At 36.3% G+C, this 21671-nt stretch overlaps 1 protein-coding gene across 1 annotated transcript in view; it reads left to right on the top strand.

Annotated features, from left to right (window-relative positions):
- Atr (ATR checkpoint kinase) overlaps positions 1–21671 on the top strand; it is a 100915-nt gene that overhangs the window by 20346 nt on the left and 58898 nt on the right. Inside the window, exons 15-21 of the mRNA XM_075964966.1 lie at positions 2045–2239; positions 4343–4528; positions 7519–7611; positions 9388–9518; positions 12900–13043; positions 15910–16003; positions 17184–17309. Of these exons, the coding sequence (XP_075821081.1) occupies positions 2045–2239; positions 4343–4528; positions 7519–7611; positions 9388–9518; positions 12900–13043; positions 15910–16003; positions 17184–17309 (969 nt within the window). The remainder of the gene's footprint in view (positions 1–2044; positions 2240–4342; positions 4529–7518; positions 7612–9387; positions 9519–12899; positions 13044–15909; positions 16004–17183; positions 17310–21671) is intronic.

Below are 21671 nucleotides of genomic sequence, written 5' to 3'. Positions count from 1 at the left end.
GTTTGCCAGGTAAGTTTGAATGACTGACTACCAGTAAGCCTTTAATATCTCCCTGTCTCTGATGCATTAAGAGACAGTGGAATTACAAATGTGTCACCATGCCCAGTCTTTTTCTGGGGATTGAACGCAGGTCTTCATGCTTACATGGCACCTGAGCTATTAACCTAGTCCCTAATTGTCTATTTCTTTTTACTTTGAAGAAATTATTGCTTGCACAGTAAAACTTAAATTTATGTATATCTTTATTTACTGTTTTATGTATCATACTCATTGATAACATATTCAAGTTAACTATTGTGAGTCTTTGTTTTTAGTACCATCCTGAGTTCTACTGGTTATTGAAAAACTAATATTTACCTTTAAGAATTGAATTATGAAATACAGAATTGGTGGTATGATTTGTTATGATTTCAGATGACAGGCTTTGCAACATGGCATGGCTTAGGAAGCCTGTGGAATTCATTAGGCATAAGTCTTGAAGGATGATGGAACATACCATTTTCTCGTTTTTGCCCCAAAGTCAGTGTATTGTCAATCTGATAAATCGTGATAACAGTTTGTACAGCGGCTTTCCCTATAACATTATTTTAACAAACTTATATTGCTCATAAATTGGTTATATATACAAAGAAAGTGGGATGGTATATTATAAGAATCACAAAGATATTCATGCCTTTTTACTCATTAATTACATCAAAACCCACAGATGTTTATTGCAACATTACCCATTGGCAATATAAAACTGAGAAGAAACTAAATGTCTAAGTATGAGTCATCTTAATCTTAAAAATAACCATGTTAATCTAAATATAACTATGTTAAAAAGAATAACATAAAGTATGTCTGTGAAGACAGACCTATTTATTTGTTGTTTTGTTTCTTTTGTTGTTCTGTAGCACAGACTGGCCTCAAATGTGCTGTCCTGCCTGAATCTCTTGATGTCACACCACTTAGGCAAGGGCTGGATCTTGTTCATTGTCACATTCCATGTTTAGAATAATGGCATACATGTAGTTGTATTTTTTATATATGTATAGAATAAGTAAACAAAATTATAATTATTTTAACTTTGGATTTTGTGTGAATTTAATGAATTAGATCTTAAAAGAAATAGACCAAAAATGAAAGTAGATTTATTGCAGTATTGGATGTTAGATGTATTTAACTGTTTTCTGTAATGTTGCAGCATCAATTCTATAATTGAATTTTTTTTTTTTAAAGAAAACTTTTTTTTAGCTGGGCGGTGGTGGCACTCTAATCCCAGCATTTGGGAGGCAGAGGCAGGTGGATCTATATGAGTTCAAGGCCAGCCTGCTCTACAGAATGAGTTCCAGGAAAGGCTCCAAAGCTACATAGAGAAGCTCTGTCTCAAAAACAAACAAAAAATTATAAAAACTTTTCTTTTAATGTTATATACATTGGTATTTTTTCTGCATGTATGTCTGGGTGAAGGTGTTGGGTCCCCTGGAACTGGAATTACAGACAACTATGAGCTGCCATATGGGTGCTGGAAATTGAACCCAGGTTTTCTGGAAGAGTAGTCAGTGGTTTTAACCGCTGAGCCATCTCTCCAGCCCTAAAAAATTTTTTAAGTTTTTATTTATGGCTATTGTTTATATGCTTATTCTCTAAATGTAGGAAAGGATACGCCAGACTGACGACCTTTACTTTAGATCGTGCATCTGTTTTAACAACATACTCATGAAAAATTTGCTTCTTTTGAGTTACATACAATGTAATAGAAATGAAGAATTAATCCAATCTTCATTCCTTATCGTTCACTATCTCTTAATGCATATAATAGAAGCTCTATGCTGTTGGTTCTTGCTTGTTTTGTTCATTGCTTTATATATAGGACCCGAGTCATAGTAATATACACCATTGTATTTATTATAGTCAAGTGAGTAAATGGCAAGGTTGAATACAAATATGAATTCATGTATAACTCCCTGTGGTGTTAAAGAATGTTTTTGTGGACAGCTTGTTTAAAAAGTTTATCACCCAGACAAATGTACTTTTTGATAATTATTGTGCTCTTTTTCAGAGGACATTACAAGTTCTACTGCCTGATCTTGCTGCGAAAGCAAGCCCTGCAGCTTCTGCTCTCATTCGAACTTTAGGAAAACAATTAAATGTTAATCGTCGAGAGATTTTAATAAATAACTTCAAATATATTTTTTCTCATTTGGTTTGTTCTTGTACCAAAGATGAATTAGAACGTGCCCTTCATTATTTGAAGGTATTTAATTATTTGTGTGTGTTTTATTCTTTTGTTTAGTTTAGCATTTTTTGAAAAACTATTTTATCATTGTAATGTAGAAAGGACAATAATTTATAGCATAAGAATATGTATAAATATGTTAAATAATCATTGTCTTGGGAGAATTCTAAATAGAATTATTTTGATATTTTTTCTGATCATTTACCATAATGGAATAGAATAGTCATCCTTTCATGGATTAGGTACATTATTTTAGTAATTTGGAACTGATTACAGTTACAAGTTACCTCATAATATACAAGTAGTTATAGGAAGAGACAACTACATTTAACTCTATGCCTGTATTTGGTTTAGTTACTTGCTACTCTGATTATAATTTGACTATAATTTTTCCTACTTTTTAAATAATTAATAATTTAGTGGGTCTGGAGAGATGACTTAGTGGTTAACAGCATTTGTTCTAGTAGAAGACCTGAGTTCAGTTCTCGGTACCCACATGGCAGATCTTCCTGTAACTCCAGGTCCAGAATCTGATACCATCTTCTAACTTCTGTGGCACCAAGTCCATGTAAACATATAAACATGTAGGCAAAACACTGTAGGCATGGAAATAAAATAAATCAATCTTCAATTTTAGAGTGAGTGTGTGTGTGTGTAAGAGAAACAATGCGTGGGTGCATATGGACCATTGTGCATGTATAGATCAGAGAACAACTTTTGGGACTTTATTCTCTCATTTCATTATGGGTGTAGACTGTTAGGTTTGCATGTCTTGCTAGTTTTTTTTTTTTTCCCCACCCCCTTTTTTTTTTTTTTTTTTTGTCTTGCTAGTTTTTAAGCTTAAAATTGTAGCTTGGGCTTTTTTTATTTTACATTAACGATGTCTTTGGGAATATAAGACTGGAAATAGAAAATCTTAATTTTATTTTTCTCTAAGAGGACAGCAGATCTCTTTTTCACTTGAGAACTAATGACTATCAATTTGTTTTCATTTATCTCAAGAATTTAACCATATGTTATGGAGACAGAATGATAATATTTATGGTGTATATACTTTATGTCAGAAGCTTCTCTGTCCACATACATCCGGGTCATTTCAGATGTTTGACAAGATAGAGGTCTTATTTCTTGTACATCTTATTTCTTGCACAAAAATGCTTAAGACTAGATTTCAGATTTTTCTTTTTTTTTTCGCACTTTGAAATATTTGCATATACATAATGAGATATCTTTAGGATGAGACCAAAGTCTAGACACAGAATTCATTCATGTTTTATACATATCTTAAATGTACAGCCCAGCTGAGTGTGGTGATACAAACCTTTAATCCCAGCACTTGGGAGGTAGAGATAGGTGGATCTCTATGAGTTAGAGGCCAGTCTGGTCTACAAAGTGAGTTTCAGGACAGCTAATGCTGTTATACAGAGAAACCTTGTCTTGAAAATCAAAATAAGAAAAGAAAAAAGTACAGTTTTCATAAAATATTTTCAAGGTGCCTACATTTTACTGCAACCAATCAAATAAAGTCAAGTATAAAAAATTCTACAAAGGGAGTTCCAGGACAGGCTCCAAAGCTACAGAGAAACCCTGTCTCGGAAAAAAAAAAAAAAATTCTGCTTCTGGTATCATGACAGTGTACAAAAGAATTGGTATTTGGGTTTTAATTAGAAATGTTCAACCATTGTTTCTCTTTACAGATGATAGAACTAAGGCAGTGAGTGTTTAGATTAGCTAACTTGTCCAAATCACAGGACAACCTATAAATGACAACTAGAATTTAAACTCCAACATTCTGATCAAAAGCCTGTTGTGTAGCACGGTCAGAGGGTTTGTGCATCTGTAAATACTGTGTTGCTGGTGTAAAAAGACTTTAGGCAAACATAGGGCTTTTTCCAGTTTTTTCAAAATTAAGTCTGGTCACTTTTCTTCATTACATACAGCTCATGGGAGACCTATCAGAAAAGAGCAAGATTAGAATTCTTTGCCAATGTCTTTTCTTAGTTCTATTAGTAAGCTATGCTATCTTACCTAGAACTCTTGATTTACAAATAACATGTTAAAAATCAGTGTACTTATTTTTAGATGCTAATGTGAGAGAAAAATAATTTTTAATATCTTTAGAATGAAACAGAAATTGAGCTGGGGAGTCTCTTAAGACAAGATTTTCAAGGATTGCACAATGAATTATTGCTACGTATTGGAGAACATTATCAACAGGTTTTCAACGGTTTGTCAATACTTGCCTCATTTGCATCTAGTGATGATCCATATCAGGGACCACGAGATATCACATCACCTGAACTGATGGTAAGGTATTTGTTTTGTTTTGTTTTGTCCATTTTGTAGCCTACTTAAGAAGCTGAGGAAACTTGTCACCCCTATTTTCTAATTTCTCTGTAGTTTTAATTAAGATCTTTTAGAAAAGGTTAAAGTTGAATAGTCACAGAAATGTAAGCTGTATATGTATCTTGAAAATGTGGATTTCCAGGTGATTCCTAGGATTTTATTTTTTCCTAAGTCCTCGTCGTCGTCTCCCCCCCCCCTCTTAGAGGTCTCCCTATATAACCCTGGCTGACCTAGAACTCACTTTGTAGACCTAACTGGCCTCAAACTCTCAGAGATCTACTTATGGGTGTTGGGATTAAAGGCATACAGCACCACACCTGGCATGATTTATATTTTCATTTAAGTAAACAAGGTTTATTTCTCTTCCCTAGTTGCCAAATATGCATTAAAATGTATTTACAGCTTTTCCCCTCATCTTGTTTCTTCTTAGAGCTAATTCTTGATGAAGCAAGCTAAATTAAATCCATTGTTAGGTAAAAGAAAGATGTGTTTTCCTTTTTTATGTGTTCTGCTTTTGTTGTTGTTGGCTTACATGTTAGTTCTAAGACAGGATCTCATAAAATCCAGATTTACCTCGAAGTCCCTACCTATTTGAGAATGGCCTTGAACCCCCTGTCTTTCTGCCCTACTTGCTGAGTTCTGGGATTACAGGCTTGTGCCAAGGCATACAGCGTTCTCTTTTCTCTTTATTTTTCAGCTTTATTCTTTTTGTATTGGAATGATTTGGAATAATGTAATTGGCTCTACCCTCTCATCGTAATCTCATTTGATCTCTTGCTTTGATGGGATGATTTTGGTGATTCCATTGTTTATGTTTCAGTTCTAACTTTTAAACTGTGAGCTTTGAACTTTGGGGTTTATATAGGTTAGATCCTAGAAGGAAATAGATGGCATGGACAAAACTGTTTATCTGAAAATATATTTAGTGAATCGTGCTAGTTCTTGTTGCACGAATAAAAACCCAGAGAAAGATATAGGGGTTCCAGCTGAAGATCAGAAAAGCAACGCAGCCACACCGCTAGAGAGCTCTTACCTCTAACAAGGATCAGACAAAAAAAAGGGTGATCCTGCCTCTACTAATCCTCAGATTGAGATTGATACCTGTCTCCTCCTGTCTTATATTCCTCTCTAGTGCTGGGTTTAAAGGCATGCACCACCATCATCCAGCCTCTGTGACTAACTAGTGTGGCTGCTGGGATTAAAGGCGTGTGCCACCACTGCCTGGTCTGTATGACTGTCTAGTGTGGCAGCTTTGCACTGATCTGCAGGCAAACTTTATTAAAACACAAATAATATACCACTATATGTTCTCAAAGGGAATTTCAAGGAATCCAGTTTGCAGTACTGGGGATCAAACCTAGAGCTTTGTACGTGCTAGGCAAGTATCTTAGTTAGGGTTGTTACCTCTGACATGATGAAACATCATAAAGAAACTTGGGGAGGAAAGCATTTATTTACAGTTCTTCATCATAGGAAATCAGGACAGGAACTCAAGCAGGGCAGGATCTTGGAGGCAGGAGCTGATGCAGATGTAAGAGTGTCTGCTTACTTGCTTGTTCCCCATGGCTTGCTCAGCCTGCTTTCTTATAGAACCCAAGACCACCAGACCAGGGGTGGCTCCGCCCTCAATAGATGGGCCCTACCTCATCAATCTTTTTAAAAAAATAAAATGGCCTACATGCTTGCTTACAGCCCACTCTGATGGAAGTGTTTTCTTGAGATTACCTACTCTCAGACGACCTTAGCCCGTGTCAGGTTGTCATCTACCATAGCAACTGCCTTATGTTGAGCTGTCTAGGTGGAACCCTAGACTCCAAAGAAGTTTTTATTATTCTTCCCTGACTTGTTTCCCCAAATCTTCCCTGCTTTGGGCAATGGTATTTTATATCATTATCTACCCATTTGCCTGAAAATAATGTATAAGCTCTTCACAATAAATCTGTAAGACCATATGTGGCAGTGTGCCTTTCCACCCTCCTTTTGTTAAACTCTCCCTTTCACTGCTTTAGCTCTATTTGCTTTGTCTTTTAAAATTTGTAACTGTTGGCTTTAGATGGTCTCTGTACTTACAATAATAATTTCCTGGATGTTTTTTACTCTTCAAAGTTTTTTTATCACCCCTAACTAAATTCATTTTTCCAGTTTCTACCACATGTTCATGTTTATTTTCTTTTAGCCCTTATCACAACCATATTTATGTGTGAATTTATTCAGTGCCTCCTACTAATTTGCCTTGTGTATTAGTGTTTATCTTAAACACATTACCTAGCATAATAGAATAGAAACACATATATTTGCTGAATGGCAGATATACATACTAAAGTACTATTTGTCTGGATGCCAGGGACTTTAAAATTTGAATATTTATGTAGATTTGAGTGCCACCTATACCTATATTTTATTTAAGAACATAGACTAGAACCATATAATTAGGAAATTGTGATTTATTATGCTAAAGTTTAATTTCAATCCAAATAAGAAATTTACAAAATGCATATTATGGAGATGCTATGATTAAACCCAATACTTTGCTAACCTAAAAAAAATTATTGATGATTTTAAAAAAATGTTCAAAAACCAAAAGGTGAATTGGAGCTTGAAAAACAAGACCCAGTTTCTTTGCTTGGTAAGTTTCTGTATGCTAAAAAGACATGTAGCATAGATACCTAACTCCTGCTCACTGTACACTAGTAGAATCTTCCTCTTCTGCACTTATCAGGGACTATAACCCCAAAAGAACCTGAATCAGCCGCCTCAACAGTAAGCTTTGCTACCTTGGAACATGTTTCAGTTACCACCTTTCACTAGCTGTTTGTCTTGCTGTTTTATGTGCCTGATACAGTTCATTGGTACTGCCCAGTAGGAGTTCTGTAATAAATCTCCAATTCAGAGGGAAAGAAGAGAGATACTTTATATATAAAACATATAATATCTTTTTTTTCAATCCATAGGCGGATTATTTGCAACCAAAATTGTTGGGCATTCTGGCCTTTTTTAATATGCAATTACTGAGCTCCAGTGTTGGCATTGAAGATAAGAAAATGGTAAGTAGTGGTATCTGAAATCAAAGGAGCCTAGAATAAAATTTATATTGAATATTCAGGAAACATAGTTCTGTTTCTGGTTACAAACATTCAAATATAAAAAGTCCTTGAACAAGCTGGGTGTGGTAGCTCACCCTGTAATTTCAGCTTGTGGAAGACCGAGGCTGAAAGAATATCTGAGAGTTCGATGCCAGTGTGGGCTACATAATGAGCTCTAACCAAGCCTAAGTGTGAGACTTGCAACAAACTTTGGTTGCAAGAGAAGCAACCAAACGTTTGATATTTATCACTGAATATCAAATATTTGTTTTTTAGACATTGTAAAAATAGAAACTGTCCCAGCTTTCACTGACGATCACAAATACGAAACCCAACTTAAACTGGTCTGAAGAATTTGTCAGCTCTGTAACTAAATGTAACTTCAGTCACAGCTTGATTCTAGATTCCAAGAACATTCACCCAAGTTAACTTTATGCATTTGTTGTTATAGCTCAGGGTGCCTTTGAATTTACGGTAGTCTTTCTGCCTTGGCCTCCTGTGTGCTGGGATTATGACGGCCACCTTGTTCATCTAGCTTTATACTTGTCAGGTAATAATAATACTAATGGCTGCAGGCCCATACCATCATAATATCTAACCCAGTGGAAGACATAAAACAGCAGTAACTGAGAGCTTGAACATCTGTTGTATAATTTAATTTTATGGTTCACCTGAGTCTGATGTTGGTATTTCTGTTCTTAGTGTGCATGTGTGTTAACATTAGTGTGCAACAGTGCTCATGTAGAGGCCAGGGACAATATGCAGTAGTTAGTACACTCCTTCCACTATATGGATCCTAGGGCTAGAACTTAGTTATAGGCTTGGCAGCAAAGCCTTGGGAGTCATCTTGCTAGCCCAGTTGCAGCTTTTATTTTAGTATACTCTTCCCTTCTGATAACTTTAAGGATCCATGTAAGACATAGAAAATTTTGCTATAAATTTTAAGTCAGTGCCTGTTATTTCAGTGTTAACTAGTAAATTTTCAGTAACTTCGATTCCATCTATATGGCTTCCTAAAACATTTATGCCAAATAAGAGAATAAATGACTTTAAGGAAAGTGGAATTTTCATGCTATAAACTATAAAGAGCTTACATGTTTAGATACATGTGTTACTAGTTTTATGTCAACTTAGGTAGAATCATTGGAGAGGAGGGAGCCTCAATTTAGAAAATACCTTCAAAAGATCAGGCTGTAGGCAAGCCTGTAGGGCATTTTCTTAATTAGTGATCCATGAGGGAGGGCCCAGCCTGTTGTGAGTAGGGCCATCCCTGGGGCTTTGTGGTCCTGGTGCTATAGAAAGAAGCACCCCTCATGGCCTCTGCTTCAGAACCTACCTCCAGGTTCCTGCCCTGTTTTGAGTTACTGTCCTGACTCCCTTCAATGATGAACAGTGATGTGGAAGCATAAGCCAAATAAACCCTTTTCTCCTAAATTGCTTCTGAACATGATGTGTTTCAACACAGAAATAGTAACTTCTAAGTACATACATAAGATTGATTGGAGACTTTCTTTACTCATTCATTAGAACCTAGAACTATTGATGCAGTCCTCATTCTCTTTCTATTCTAAGTATGTCCAGCAGCTGTTTATTGTGTTAAATTCAGAACATCTTGAATTTATGATCATTAAAACCATTACTGTCCATTGTTAAGCAATCTGTTTAAATTTTATAAATAACTTTTAAGTTCTGGCATCTTGTTTCTAAGTTCTGTTTTTAACTACTATTTTTTTGTAGGCCTTGAGTAGTTTGATGTCTTTGATGAAGTTGATGGGACCCAAACATGTTAGTTCTGTGAGAGTAAAAATGATGACCACACTGAGAACTGGCCTTAGATTCAAGGATGATTTTCCTGAATTATGTTGCAGGTAAGTGACTGTCTTAGTTGATATGTTTTCTTGTATTTCTAGGAAACACTAATGAGTTCTTACCACAGACTGATCTGGTGCTTTCTTCCTAAACAACTATAGTTTATGCATCAAGTTGACATTAAACTAGCCAGTAAAATTGACCCCTTGTCAACTTGACATACAAACACATCACTTATTAACCATAACCTTATGGTATGGTTAATGTCACATACAAAACAGTCTAACTTTTTAAAAGTCCCAGTCTTTAAATTCCAATTTTAAAATTTAAATTCTAACTTTAAAAGTTTAATTTCTGTAAAACATTTAAATCTCTCTAAAATTCCAAAGTCTCTTAACAGTGGGCTTCTATAAAATCAAAAATATGTTACATGCTTATGTACAGTCACAATCTGAACAAATCAAAGCCAAATTCCCAACAGTATAAATAACTCAGTATCCAGTGTCTAGCCTTAACTTATGCTCTTCTATGCTTCAAGTAGTTTAGACAGTCATATTCCTCTGTCTCTGCCACTCACAACATTTTCACCTTTTCATCTTTGATCTGGTCAGCTCCACTTCATAGTTGCTGTTGTCCTCATAGTTGTCCATGGTACTGACAGCCCTAAAAATGCTGGGGTCTCTGCTGCAATTGGACTGCACTTTCACTAGTAGCCTCTACTGGGCTCTTTTCAGGGATCCTAACCCTGCCACATGGTGCCAAGCCTCAGCCTCTCTCCAGTGACTCCTTTATTTCTTCAAAACAAGTACTTCATGGGTGACTCTTTCACTACCCAAGTTCAGCTGCCAGCATGAGATGCAGTCTTGGACCCTTTGGACCACAGGTTCTTTGTCCTGGCCCTAAGAAAATATTCCCAGACTTATGATCTACAAGGGTGCTTATCTTTGTTTTATTCAGTGCTAATTTCTCAGCTCCAACTAACCAGCATCAGTTGAACTTGTTATTAAACAAAGGTTTCACTTCAGTGGTACTTGTTTCTTCTTATAGTGGATTCTTAAGTCCCACTGACCAGAGCTACAGATTCTTAATTCAAAATATCAAACGGTCTCAGTAAGTTAGGCCTCCTTCATCTGCATTGCTCTCAGCGTACTTACGTTCCAAGGTCCCACAGAACTCTGTACTCTGAGCACTCAACAGCTTTCTAGCCCAAAGCTCAAATGTTACCACACTCCTCCCCAAAACTCAGTGGTCAGGTGTGTCACAACAGTGATTCATGCCGTGATTCTGGTACCATTTAGAATTTGTATTGTTGTAATAAAACAACAGCTTTTAATTCTCAGGTTAAAGTCTATCAGTGAAGTCAGGGCTGGAACTCAATCAAAGCAGGAAGCTGGAGGTGGAAACTGACACAGAGTCATAGAGGAATACTGCTTATTAGATTGCTTCTTATACCTTGCTTGGTGAACTTTCTTATATTGTCTAGAACCATTCACCTTGGGGTGGTACAACCCCATATGGGATGGGCCCACACACATCAATCAAGAAAATGTGACTGTAGGCTTCTACACAGGCTGATGTCTTGGAAACATTTTCTCAATTGTGATTACCTCTTCTCAAATAACTCTAGCTTGTATCAAGTTGACATAAAACTAGCCAGCATGCTTCACCCAGCTCTTTCATCTTCATTCCTAGGCTAGCCTGGAATTTTCTGTGCGGGCAGAGCTGGAATTATAAGGGATACCACCACACCTGTCTTTGTTTTCTTTTGGCCATACTGCTACCTTGGGTTCCTGGCTTCTGGAATTACAGGCCTGGACCAATATACCAGTCTTTAATTTTATTTGTTTGTTTTAAGCAGAGTGCAACCCAGGCTGGCCTCAAGTTTAACTTGATGTAGATAGTGATGACCTTGAACTCCTGATGTACCTGCTGTTCAGGAAGGATAACAGACCTGCACCACCAGGCCCAGTTAGCCCTCTTTTTAAAAAGCATAGCTAGTTCTTGATTTACAGGAGTGGGGAGAGATAATGACATTGTGATAAACACATTGTAAGTTGAAAATATCACAAATTGGAACTTTTTTGTATGTTTTTGAGACACTGTCCTGCTGTGTAGCCTAAGCTGTTCCAGAGCTCAACAGTCTTCCTACCTCAGCCTCCCAAGTATTGAAATTATAGGTATTCACCAGCAAGCTGGGGCTGAAAATACATTGTTAATGTACCTAACCTACCACACAGTGGAGCCTAATGTAGCCCAGCTTAAATGAGCTCAGAACACTTACAATAGCTTTCAGTTGGCCAAAGTCATAACAAAAAGTGTTGAGTATCTCATGTAGTCTATTCCACACAGAAGTATGCTATTAAGTACCATATCCATTGTTCACCCCATGGTAAAATGAAACCTTTGACTAGAAACTGTGGGTTGCTATCACTGCCCAGTATAATTGTGCCATATTATTAGTTCATGAAAAGATGAGAATTCACTTCCACTTTTAATTTTTTTTGAGCTTCTAACATAGCCCCAGTTGTTCTTGAACTCTGTGTTATTCTACAAGTACTGAGATTAGAGATGTGCATCACCACATCAACAGTTTCTTCTAAAAGTCTGTACAGCCGGGCGGTGGTGGCGCACGCCTTTAATCCCAGCACTTGGGAGGCAGAGGCAGGCGGATCTCTGTGAGTTCGAGACCAGCCTGGTCTACAGAGCTAGTTCCAGGACAGGCTCCAAAGCCACAGAGAAACCCTGTCTCGAAAAACCAAAAAAAAGTGTGTACAGCATTGTGACGTTAAAAACTCTTTTTAAAGCCAGACAGTGGTGGTGCATGCCTTTAATCCCAGCACTCGGGAGGCAGAGGCAGGCGGATCTCTGTGAGTTCGAAGCCAGCCTGGTCTACAAGAGCTAGTTCCAGGACAGGAACCAGAAAAGCTACGGAGAAACCCTGTCTTGAAAAATTCAAAAAAAAAAAAAAAAAGCAAAACTCTTTTTAAGTTGTATTATCCTTATGGATTATCTGTGTAAGCAAATGTATAAATACCTAATATTCAAGTTTTCTTTTTAAATGATCTTCACCTTGGTTTTTGTTTGGTGTTTTTAAGGTTTGTTTGACTTACTATTACTTAGAGATCATTTTATGTGTGTATTTGTATATACAAATTGATTATTTATTTATTTATTTGGTTTTTTGAGACAGGGTTTCTCTGTGGCTTTGGAGCCTGTCCTGGAACTAGCTCTTGTAGACCAGGCTGGCCTCGAACTCACAGAGATCCGCTTTCCTCTGCCTCCCCAGTGCTGGGATTAAAGGTGTGCACCACCACCACTTGGCTCATGTTGATCTTTATATCAAAAGCTACTTTAATCTCTTGTATGTATATGACTATATAAAATTGATGCTATTTTACAAATATAAAAATATTTTGAATTAATTTTTGTTTTTCACTTAGAGCATGGGACTGCTTTGTTCGTTGCCTGGATCATGTTTACCTGGGGCCCCTGCTCAGTCATGTCATAGTAGCTTTGTTACCTCTCATACACATGCAGCCAAGAGAAACTGCTGCTATCTTTCACTACCTCATCATTGAAAACAGGTATTGTAACTGAAATTAAGCATAAAATAGTTATTTGTGTTCATGGACTTTTTGAAACCAGAAGTGACATTGGGTATCTTCTTCAATCATTCTCTACCTTATTTTTGTTGTTGTTGTTTTTGTTGTTTGTTTGATTATTTGAAATAGGGTCTCACTATGTAGCTCTGGCTTTTCTGGAATTCACTATATAGATCTGGATGGCCACACACTTGCAGAGATGTACCTGCTTCTGCATCTGAGTGCTGGGATTAAATGGCATCATCTTATTTTTTGAGATAAAGTGGTTTTTAAAACCTGACTGATTTGTGTAGTCTAGCTAGTCAGCAAAGCCTCAAGGATCCTTCTCTTTGCTTCTTTGGCTCTGGGATTACAGGAATGCTTTTCTGTGATTACTTGGGATCCCATCAGGTCATAGCAAGTGCTTTACCAAATGATCAAGCTCTCCAACCCTAAAATATTCTCAAATATATTTTTATGTCTCAAAGTATTGGTATTATTTTGATAGTGTGGAGTTACTATTTTAAAATGTAGAGTCCTTGAATAAATTAAAATTATTAGTATGTAATTACTACTACATATGAATTTTTAGTGGGTGTTATTTCTGTTATAAATGTTTAAAACTCATTGGCTAATAGATCAGAAATTAAGTTTTTTTCACTGATTTTCAGTTGGTAAAGGTAATTTTACCTTTCTTCTTAACTAAGTCAGGTACCCTGAGAAAGGTTAGGAGGGATACTTACCACTTTCTTCGCCACACCTTAGTTACTTGGAATTCCTTATTGTTTCATTGCATTAACCTTTAAATCAGCCTCTCCTACTTTAGACTTTTTTTTTTTTTGCATTTCTGTTACTTTTAAAAAACATTCTTTAAATGTATTATTTCAACATGTCAACATGTCCCCTGGTTCTCTATCTTCTAACTATTGAGTTGCAAATTGGTTGGCTTGACCTTTAAAGCTGGACACATCTTATTGCTTAAATTTTTTTTTCTGCTGCTTTTCCAGTCCCACTAATTACTATAGCAGGAGGCCGTAGCAAATATGGACTAGTGACAGAAGAGATCACACTTTATCTGCACTTAAATTTTCACTAAGGCTGCTTCTTAACCTAAAATATTTGTAAGCTTTTTTTCCTGTTACTTAACTAATTCTTCTGAAAAGTTAGGATTTAAGTACTACACACCTGCCCGCCCATATGTTGTTGCCATTCCTTTAAATTATTCTGGTAACCATTCAGGCATGAAAACACAGAAGAGAAGATTAATATCTTTTTATTCATTGAAAATACTTTTATGGTTTTATTTTAGTTTTCTACATGCTAAAACAATAAAATCACTAACATCACTTTACACATCTCTTTTCAGTTTTTATACAAATATTCAAATGCTTATTGTTATAGATGGTAGAATAATTTTTCTGACATTTTCATGTCTTGGGGGCTGGAGAGACGGCTCAGAGGTTAAGAGCACTGACTGCTCTTCCAGAGGTCCTGAGTTCAATTCCTAGCAACCACATGGTGGCTCACAGCCATCTGTAAGGAGATCTGGTGCCCTCTTCTGGCATGCAAGCATACATAGAAGGAATGTTGTATACATAATAAATAAATAAATAAATAAATAAATCTTTAAAAAAAAGTTGTCATTCACTTGGTACCCGGTAGACCCTCACCTCCTGAGTGAACAAATTGTCCTGGGTTTTTTTATTGTTTCGTCCCATATCTAGCATGGGACTTAGCACACAATAGCACACATGCCAGCTATTTCTCATTTTTTTATACATTAATAAAGACTAGAATTAAAAATGTATTCAAACCTAGAAAGATTTTTATTATAATTTAAGCAACTAAGAGAGCATCAATAACGATTATTTGCATATTTTCCTCTAAAATATTCTTTATGTAAATATGTATTTGGGGATTAATTTCTTTTACTTTCTGCTATTAAAGATCACTCCAAATGTAGTACTTTAGAAACAGGGAACTCAGGCCTGGAGAGATGGCTCAGCAGTTGGGAGAACTGACTGTTCTTTTAGAGGATCTGAGTTCAATTCCCAGCACACACATGTCACCTCACAACTATTTGTAACTCCAAGATCTGATACCTTACGTAGAGATATATCCACACCAATGCACATACAATAAAAATAAATAAATTATTTTTGAAAAAAAGAAACAGGGAACTCCTTTATTTACTCATAATTTTGTAGTTTAGGCTGAGTTCAGCTTGTTATTTCTTCTGTTGGTCTTATTAGAGATCACTGGTATGGCTACGTTTGGCTACCCTGTCCATGTAATGTCAGAGCTTTTTTCTCAATGTGTCTTGTCCGTGTTGATAGACATAGTTCTTGCATGGTGACTCAGTATTTTTCTGAGCACAAAAATTGAAACTGCCAGGCCTATGCTCTTTCCTATCCACAGCATATCTTCTCCTGCATCCATTTAGCAATAAAGGAATTCTTGTACCTGTCCTGGGTTAAAGAATAAGGGGCTATAAGTGCATACTGAAAAGCATATTTTATTGTGGGCCACTGATGTGACAGACTAACAAGGATGATTTTTTTTTGTCTGTGGTTATTTGCCATTAAATATTTTAATTTATTTGTTTAATTTATTTAATTTTTAATACTAGGGATTGAGCCCAGACATTCTGCATGCTAAGCTATCGCTCTACCACTCACTGACTTATTCCTAGTAGAATTGCTAATTAGTTGTAATTTTTAAATTGTTAATTTACCTGGGACTCTAGACATGGCCAGAAAGATTATTTTGAAGTGAATAATCACAATGAACTTTTAAGTATGACTTTTATTAGCTTTATCTTCAACTTTTGCTTTACATTCATAGTCTTGCAAATCTTTCTAACTATTAGGGATGCTGTGCAAGATTTTCTTCATGAAATATATTTTTTGCCTGATCATCCAGAATTAGAAAAGATAAAAGCAGTTCTCCAGGAATATAGAAAGGTATTTCATTTCTTTACTTATGGTATGGAAGATCTTAAATACAAAATTGCTCCTGACTTCTGGTATACTGAAAATAGATCCTTCACAGTCAAAGCTGAGTGTGGTATCATGCATGCACTTGGAAGGCAGGAGCGGCAGATCTCTGTGAGTTTAAGGCCAGCCTGGTCTACAGAGTGAGTTCCAGGACAGCCAAGGCTACATAGAGAAAACCTGTCTCCAAAAAAAAAGAAAAGAGAAAGAAAGAAAGAAAGAGAGAGAGAGAGAGAAAAGGAAGGGAGAAAGAACAATATAATCTTTGTGAATAGATAATAGTACCGTGAATCCATGACTGAGGGAAGTCTCCATACCCCACCCCCACTTTGGCTTTTTTCAAGATAGGGTTTCTCTAGCTTTGGAGCTTGTCCTGGAACTCACTCTGTAGGCCAGGCTGGCTGCAAACTCATAGAGATCCACCTGTCTCTGCCTCTAGTGCTAGGATTAAAGGCATACACTACCACCACCTGGCTGGGCAGTTTTATCATTTTTTGAAAAAAATGTTTTATATTGTTTTGAAACAGTCTCTGAGGCTGTCTTCAAATACACTATGTAGCTGAGGCTCATCTTGAATACTTCATCTACTTGCCTAGCATTCTAAATGCTGGAATTAAAATCATGTGCCACTACCACGTCCTATTTAGGTGAGAGACACATTAGCATTAAATAGAAGTCACCCTCTACATTCCTGAGGGGAAAATGTGGTATGATTCCAGTTACATTGTGCTTTATGAAATTATGAAAATACATACAGTGATTTCATAGAATTTCAAGGTAGAAACTAGAATACTTTGAGTTGTGAAAGGATTGAGTAGAATTATGTACAGAGTTCACAGACCTGGTTCAAGGTCATTGTGTAACCAACCTGTGTAAATTAGTGAAAGCTTGTACTTATTTTCAGAAAGCACTTATTTTAGATACATTTTTATTCAATTGGGAGAAAATCTCTAGTTCTAAAGATGTTCAACTAAAAATACTTTCCCCTAAAAAAATACTGATGGCATAGACTTTGCAAAGAAAGGGATGAAAAAACTTTTAGTTGGGTTATGGTTTAGCTGTTTTAATAGTAACTGTTACATAGAAAACACAGGTCTTTCAGAGGTTGTTAGGATAGTTAATAAAGTATGTCTTTCTGTTCTTTGTCTAGGAGACCTCTGAGAGTACTGATCTTCAAACCACTCTTCAGCTGTCTATGAAAGCAATTCAACACGAAAATGTAGATGTTCGTATTCATGCTCTTACCAGCTTAAAGGAAACCTTATATAAAAATCAGGTATGCTAAAGAGATATAATTCAAAAAAAGTGTTGGGAACTTAAAGAAAAAAGGATAGATTGACATTTTTGCCTGAAAACTGTAAAAATTTGGTGTAATTAGTCTTTTTTATTTTACCTAAACTATCAGATCTGACTGAAAAATGAGTAATACATAAGATAGATAGATGCCCGTTAGCTTCAGTCTCACAAATTTGCAGAATATTCTGCTGTTTTGAAGGGTCCTGATTTCATAGTTGTACTTTAGACTACTGCATCTTGAATTTTAAAATATTGTTTTTATTTTTGGTGTGGTATTTGTGGTGTATTCTCATGTGTGCAGGTGTCTTTCTTTATCACTCTCCTCCTTTACGATGGTCCCTCACTGACCTGGAAGCTCACTGTTTAGGCTAGGGTGACTGACTACTGAACTTCTAGAATCCTCCTATCTCTCTGTCCCAGTTCCCAGTTTCCAGCCATAGACAACCATGTCCCACTTTTTCAAGTGTTAGACATTTGAACTCAGGTCCTCATGCTTGTACAGTAAACTCTTCACTCACTGGCCCATCCTCCCAGCCTTGACGACTTCATCATTTTAAGTAAGGATTTGAGTGTTTATCAGTTTGTGACTCTTATGTAACTACCTCTTTGATATCTGTTATATGAAATGTCAATAATTTTATTATTTTATAGTTGGACAGAGCTAACTTTATTAGTTTTTGTTTATTTAATTTTGAGTAGTTCAAGCTAGCCTCAGACTTTGAGTAGAGCCAGAGATAGCCTTGAGCTCATGATTTTCTTGCCTTAGCTTTTTGTTCATTTGTTTGTTTTTTGAGACAGGGTTTCTCTGTAGCTTTGGAGCCTGTCCTGGAGCTCACTCTGTAGACCAGGCTGACCTCAAACTCACAGAGATCTGCCTGTCTCTGTCTCCCAAGTGCTGGCATTAAAGACATGCGCCACCACCACTCAACTTTGCCTCTGCTTCTTGAGTGAGAGAATTACAGGCTTATACCACCATGTCAACATTTCTTTCTCTCTTTCGTTTTTCCCTGCTTCTATCCTTCTCTCTGTTCCTTCTATATTTCTAGTTGTAGTGCTCATATTAAAGGGATCTTTTGGGGCAAATTCCAGAAGAATAAAAAGATTGTAAGAAACTCAAATTAACCTTGATGGGATGCAGAATTCTATTTAAAAGTCATAAATTACTAATTATTTAAAGAATTCATTGGAAATGAAATGCTAGAGACTTCCAGATTGTCCTGAAATAAAGATGAATGCCTGAATCAACTCTCAATCTCTCCAACATCAAAAGAATAAACAAGGAGAGCACATTAATCCTAGTATGCTATCCACCCCCTTCAGTATCATTACAAGATAGGATCCTGAGAACTGGAGATTCTGAACAGTGTGTATAAAAAGAGAAGTAAGACCAGATCTAGAACTTCACTTCCAGTGTAACAACACTGGCAATGGTTTCTGGGTACTGGCTACAGAGAAGATACTGGAAAGTATATAGATGCTAAGGTCTCAGACAGTCATCCATGGGAGAAGTAAAAGAATAGGGAGGAGGAGGAAAACATGCTTTGAAGACCTTGTTATAAATAGAAAGAAGAAAGATAGGAGGAAGACTTAAAAGTCTTATAGAAATTTATCAAATCATACCTCTGATACCAAAAAGAGAAAATAAAATGGTGCTTTATTTATAAACAATTAACTGTACTATACTGGTACAGGTGTTTATAAAACGAAAATCTTAAAGCCATTACAGAATGCTTATTGTTAGAGCCTATATGGAGGATTCATAATATGAATAGAAAAAATTACATATAAGAAAGCTGAGTGTTAGCTAGGCAGTGGTAGTGCATGCCTTTAATCTCAGCATTCAGGAGACAGAGGCAGATGGATTTCTGTTAGTTCAAGACTGCCACCCAGGTTTACAAAGTGAGTTCCAGGACAACCAGAGCTAAACAGTGAAACCTTGTCTCAAAAAAAAAAAAAAGAAAGAAAGAAAAAAAAGGGGAAAGGAGCTGGGTGTAGTGGTGCACGTCTTTAATAATCCCAGCATTAAGGAGACAGAGGCAGATGGATCTCCCGAGTTCAAGGCCAGCCTTGTCTGCATAGAGAGTTCCAGGCCTGCCAAAGCTATATAGTAAGACTCTGTCTCAAAAAACAAAGAACAAAGTAAAAAAAAAGTGAAAAAGAAATCCAAGCATGGTACTTTAATCCCAGAACTTGAAAAGGCTGGCTGAGGCAAGAAAGATTGCTTAGGACCAACCCAAGGTACAGTGTGAGAACCTGTCTCAAAGAAAAAAGTCCTTCAGTTGTGACAGTTCTTTCTTAAAAGCAACCAAAAAGTAAAAGAAAACTAGATTTAGCACTATAACCTAAATTAAGAATTTCAAATATTTGCAAGTTCAGTAAAAAATTGCATGAGAATTTTAATTTTAATCAGAGTGCTGGACAGATGGCTAACTGGTTAATAATGCTTGCTTCCAGTCATGGCTACCAAAGTTCAGATCCCAACACCCATGTAACAAGTCATGCATTCTATGTATGCCTATAATCCCAGCTCTGAGTTGGAGGGGAAAGAATTGCTGGGGTGGTTTTCAGCCCCTTGTCTCAAAGGAATAGGTACAAAGTGATAGAGGAGAACATCCAATATCTTCTGGCCTTTGCATGCTACGAGTTTATATGCACTCACTTAAACACAGATACACACACATACACACACATGCGTGCATGCACACACTTTCACACATAAACAAATAAATGAATGTAGTGATATATTGTTGTGTTTTAACAAATAAAGCTTGCCTAGAGATAAGAATGCAGAGCTAAGCCACTAGAAGCCAGGGAGTAGTGGTGCACACCTTTAATCCCAGGATTAAACAGAGACAGAGACAGGGATTTCTGTTAGTTCAAGGACACTCTAGGCTACACAAGATTGAATCTGTCTAAAAGAGAAACAGAGCTCACACAAAGGTGATTCCAGCACTTGAAATCCCACGCCTTTGATCCCAACACTAGGGAGGTGGAGACAGGAGTGATATGGCTGGGTGGAGAGAGGAATATAAGGCCGGAGGAGACAGGAGAGCAGTGCAGCCTGAAGTTTGGTGGAGATAGTTGCAGTCTGAGGTGCAGTCTGAGCTTGCAGAAATAGGATAGGATCTCCCTTTTGGTCTGAGAATGAGTTAAACGTCTCTCTAGTGACTGGCCGCTCTGCTTCTCTGATCTCTCCTCTAATATTTGACTCCAGGTTTTTATTAAGATCAATTAAAATTCATGCTACAAATGAAATTTTAGAAAAAGTAAAGTAAGTAAATAAATGATATAAAAGACATAACCAAGAAGATATGAGCCACAGGCGACTGAACTCAGCAATCAAGTTGAAAAAAATGAACAAATTATGGATTAGACAGAATACATTTGACTATAAAATTTAAGTGTCATTGATAAAGCATTAAAAATAATTACTATATTAAGATATTAAAGCAATAGGGCAGAATTAATATTTAAACTAATTCAAGAGATCTTTCTGGAAAAAAAATCTGTTATAAATACTAAAATAATCCATTTTATATGAAGAAAATACCAAGTAGTCAACTCAGAGAAATCATAGATTTTTAGTAATTTAAAAAAATTCAGAACTTCCAGACCAAAAAAATGAAAATTTGCTTAATTGTTTTAGACTTCCATGTCTATTTTTTTCTATGTATGAATATTTTTCCTGTATGTATGTATATATATCATTCATTGTACATGCATGCCCAGTTCCTACATAGGTCAGAACTGGAACTGGAGTTTTTGCATGGTTTTGAGCCACACTGTGAGTACTGGGAACTGAACCCAGGTCCTCTGTAAGAACAAGAAATACTCTTTAACTATTGAGCCATCTCTCTAGCATTCCCACCCTTTTAAAATTAATTGGCAAAGGTATGGAAACTAGATTGTTAGGGGCGTAGAGATTCTGTCTTAAAAAAAAACAAAACACTCCAGCTGTGTTTAGAGTATCATGGTTAGGAGTGGTTTTAAATCCAAAAGAACTGAAGAAGTACTATTTTTACAAGTGAGTCCTTCCTAAGACTTTTATTTGAAGATGGGTTTCATTTTGTCTAGATGACTTTTTAGAGGAGAGTTTATAAAGAAGACTGATAACTACTATTTATATGTTAACTGTAAATCTAAGGTGAAATAATACTTGGTCAAAAAAATAAAAAAAAAAGAAATAATACTTGGTCAAAAGGAGAATCTCCATGATTGTTGCACCTTCTAATAAATAAGCTCAGTAATTGTTACATGAGCAATTCCTAGAAGCAATAATATATGTGTGTCGTTATATACCACTTTAAAACTGGCAAACTAGATATAGGCTTAATAGAAAATT

The sequence above is a fragment of the Microtus pennsylvanicus genome, chromosome 3 (assembly GCF_037038515.1).
Source record: "Microtus pennsylvanicus isolate mMicPen1 chromosome 3, mMicPen1.hap1, whole genome shotgun sequence".
Taxonomy (NCBI): Eukaryota; Metazoa; Chordata; class Mammalia; order Rodentia; family Cricetidae; genus Microtus; species Microtus pennsylvanicus.
This window is presented reverse-complemented; position numbering and strand designations above follow the sequence as displayed.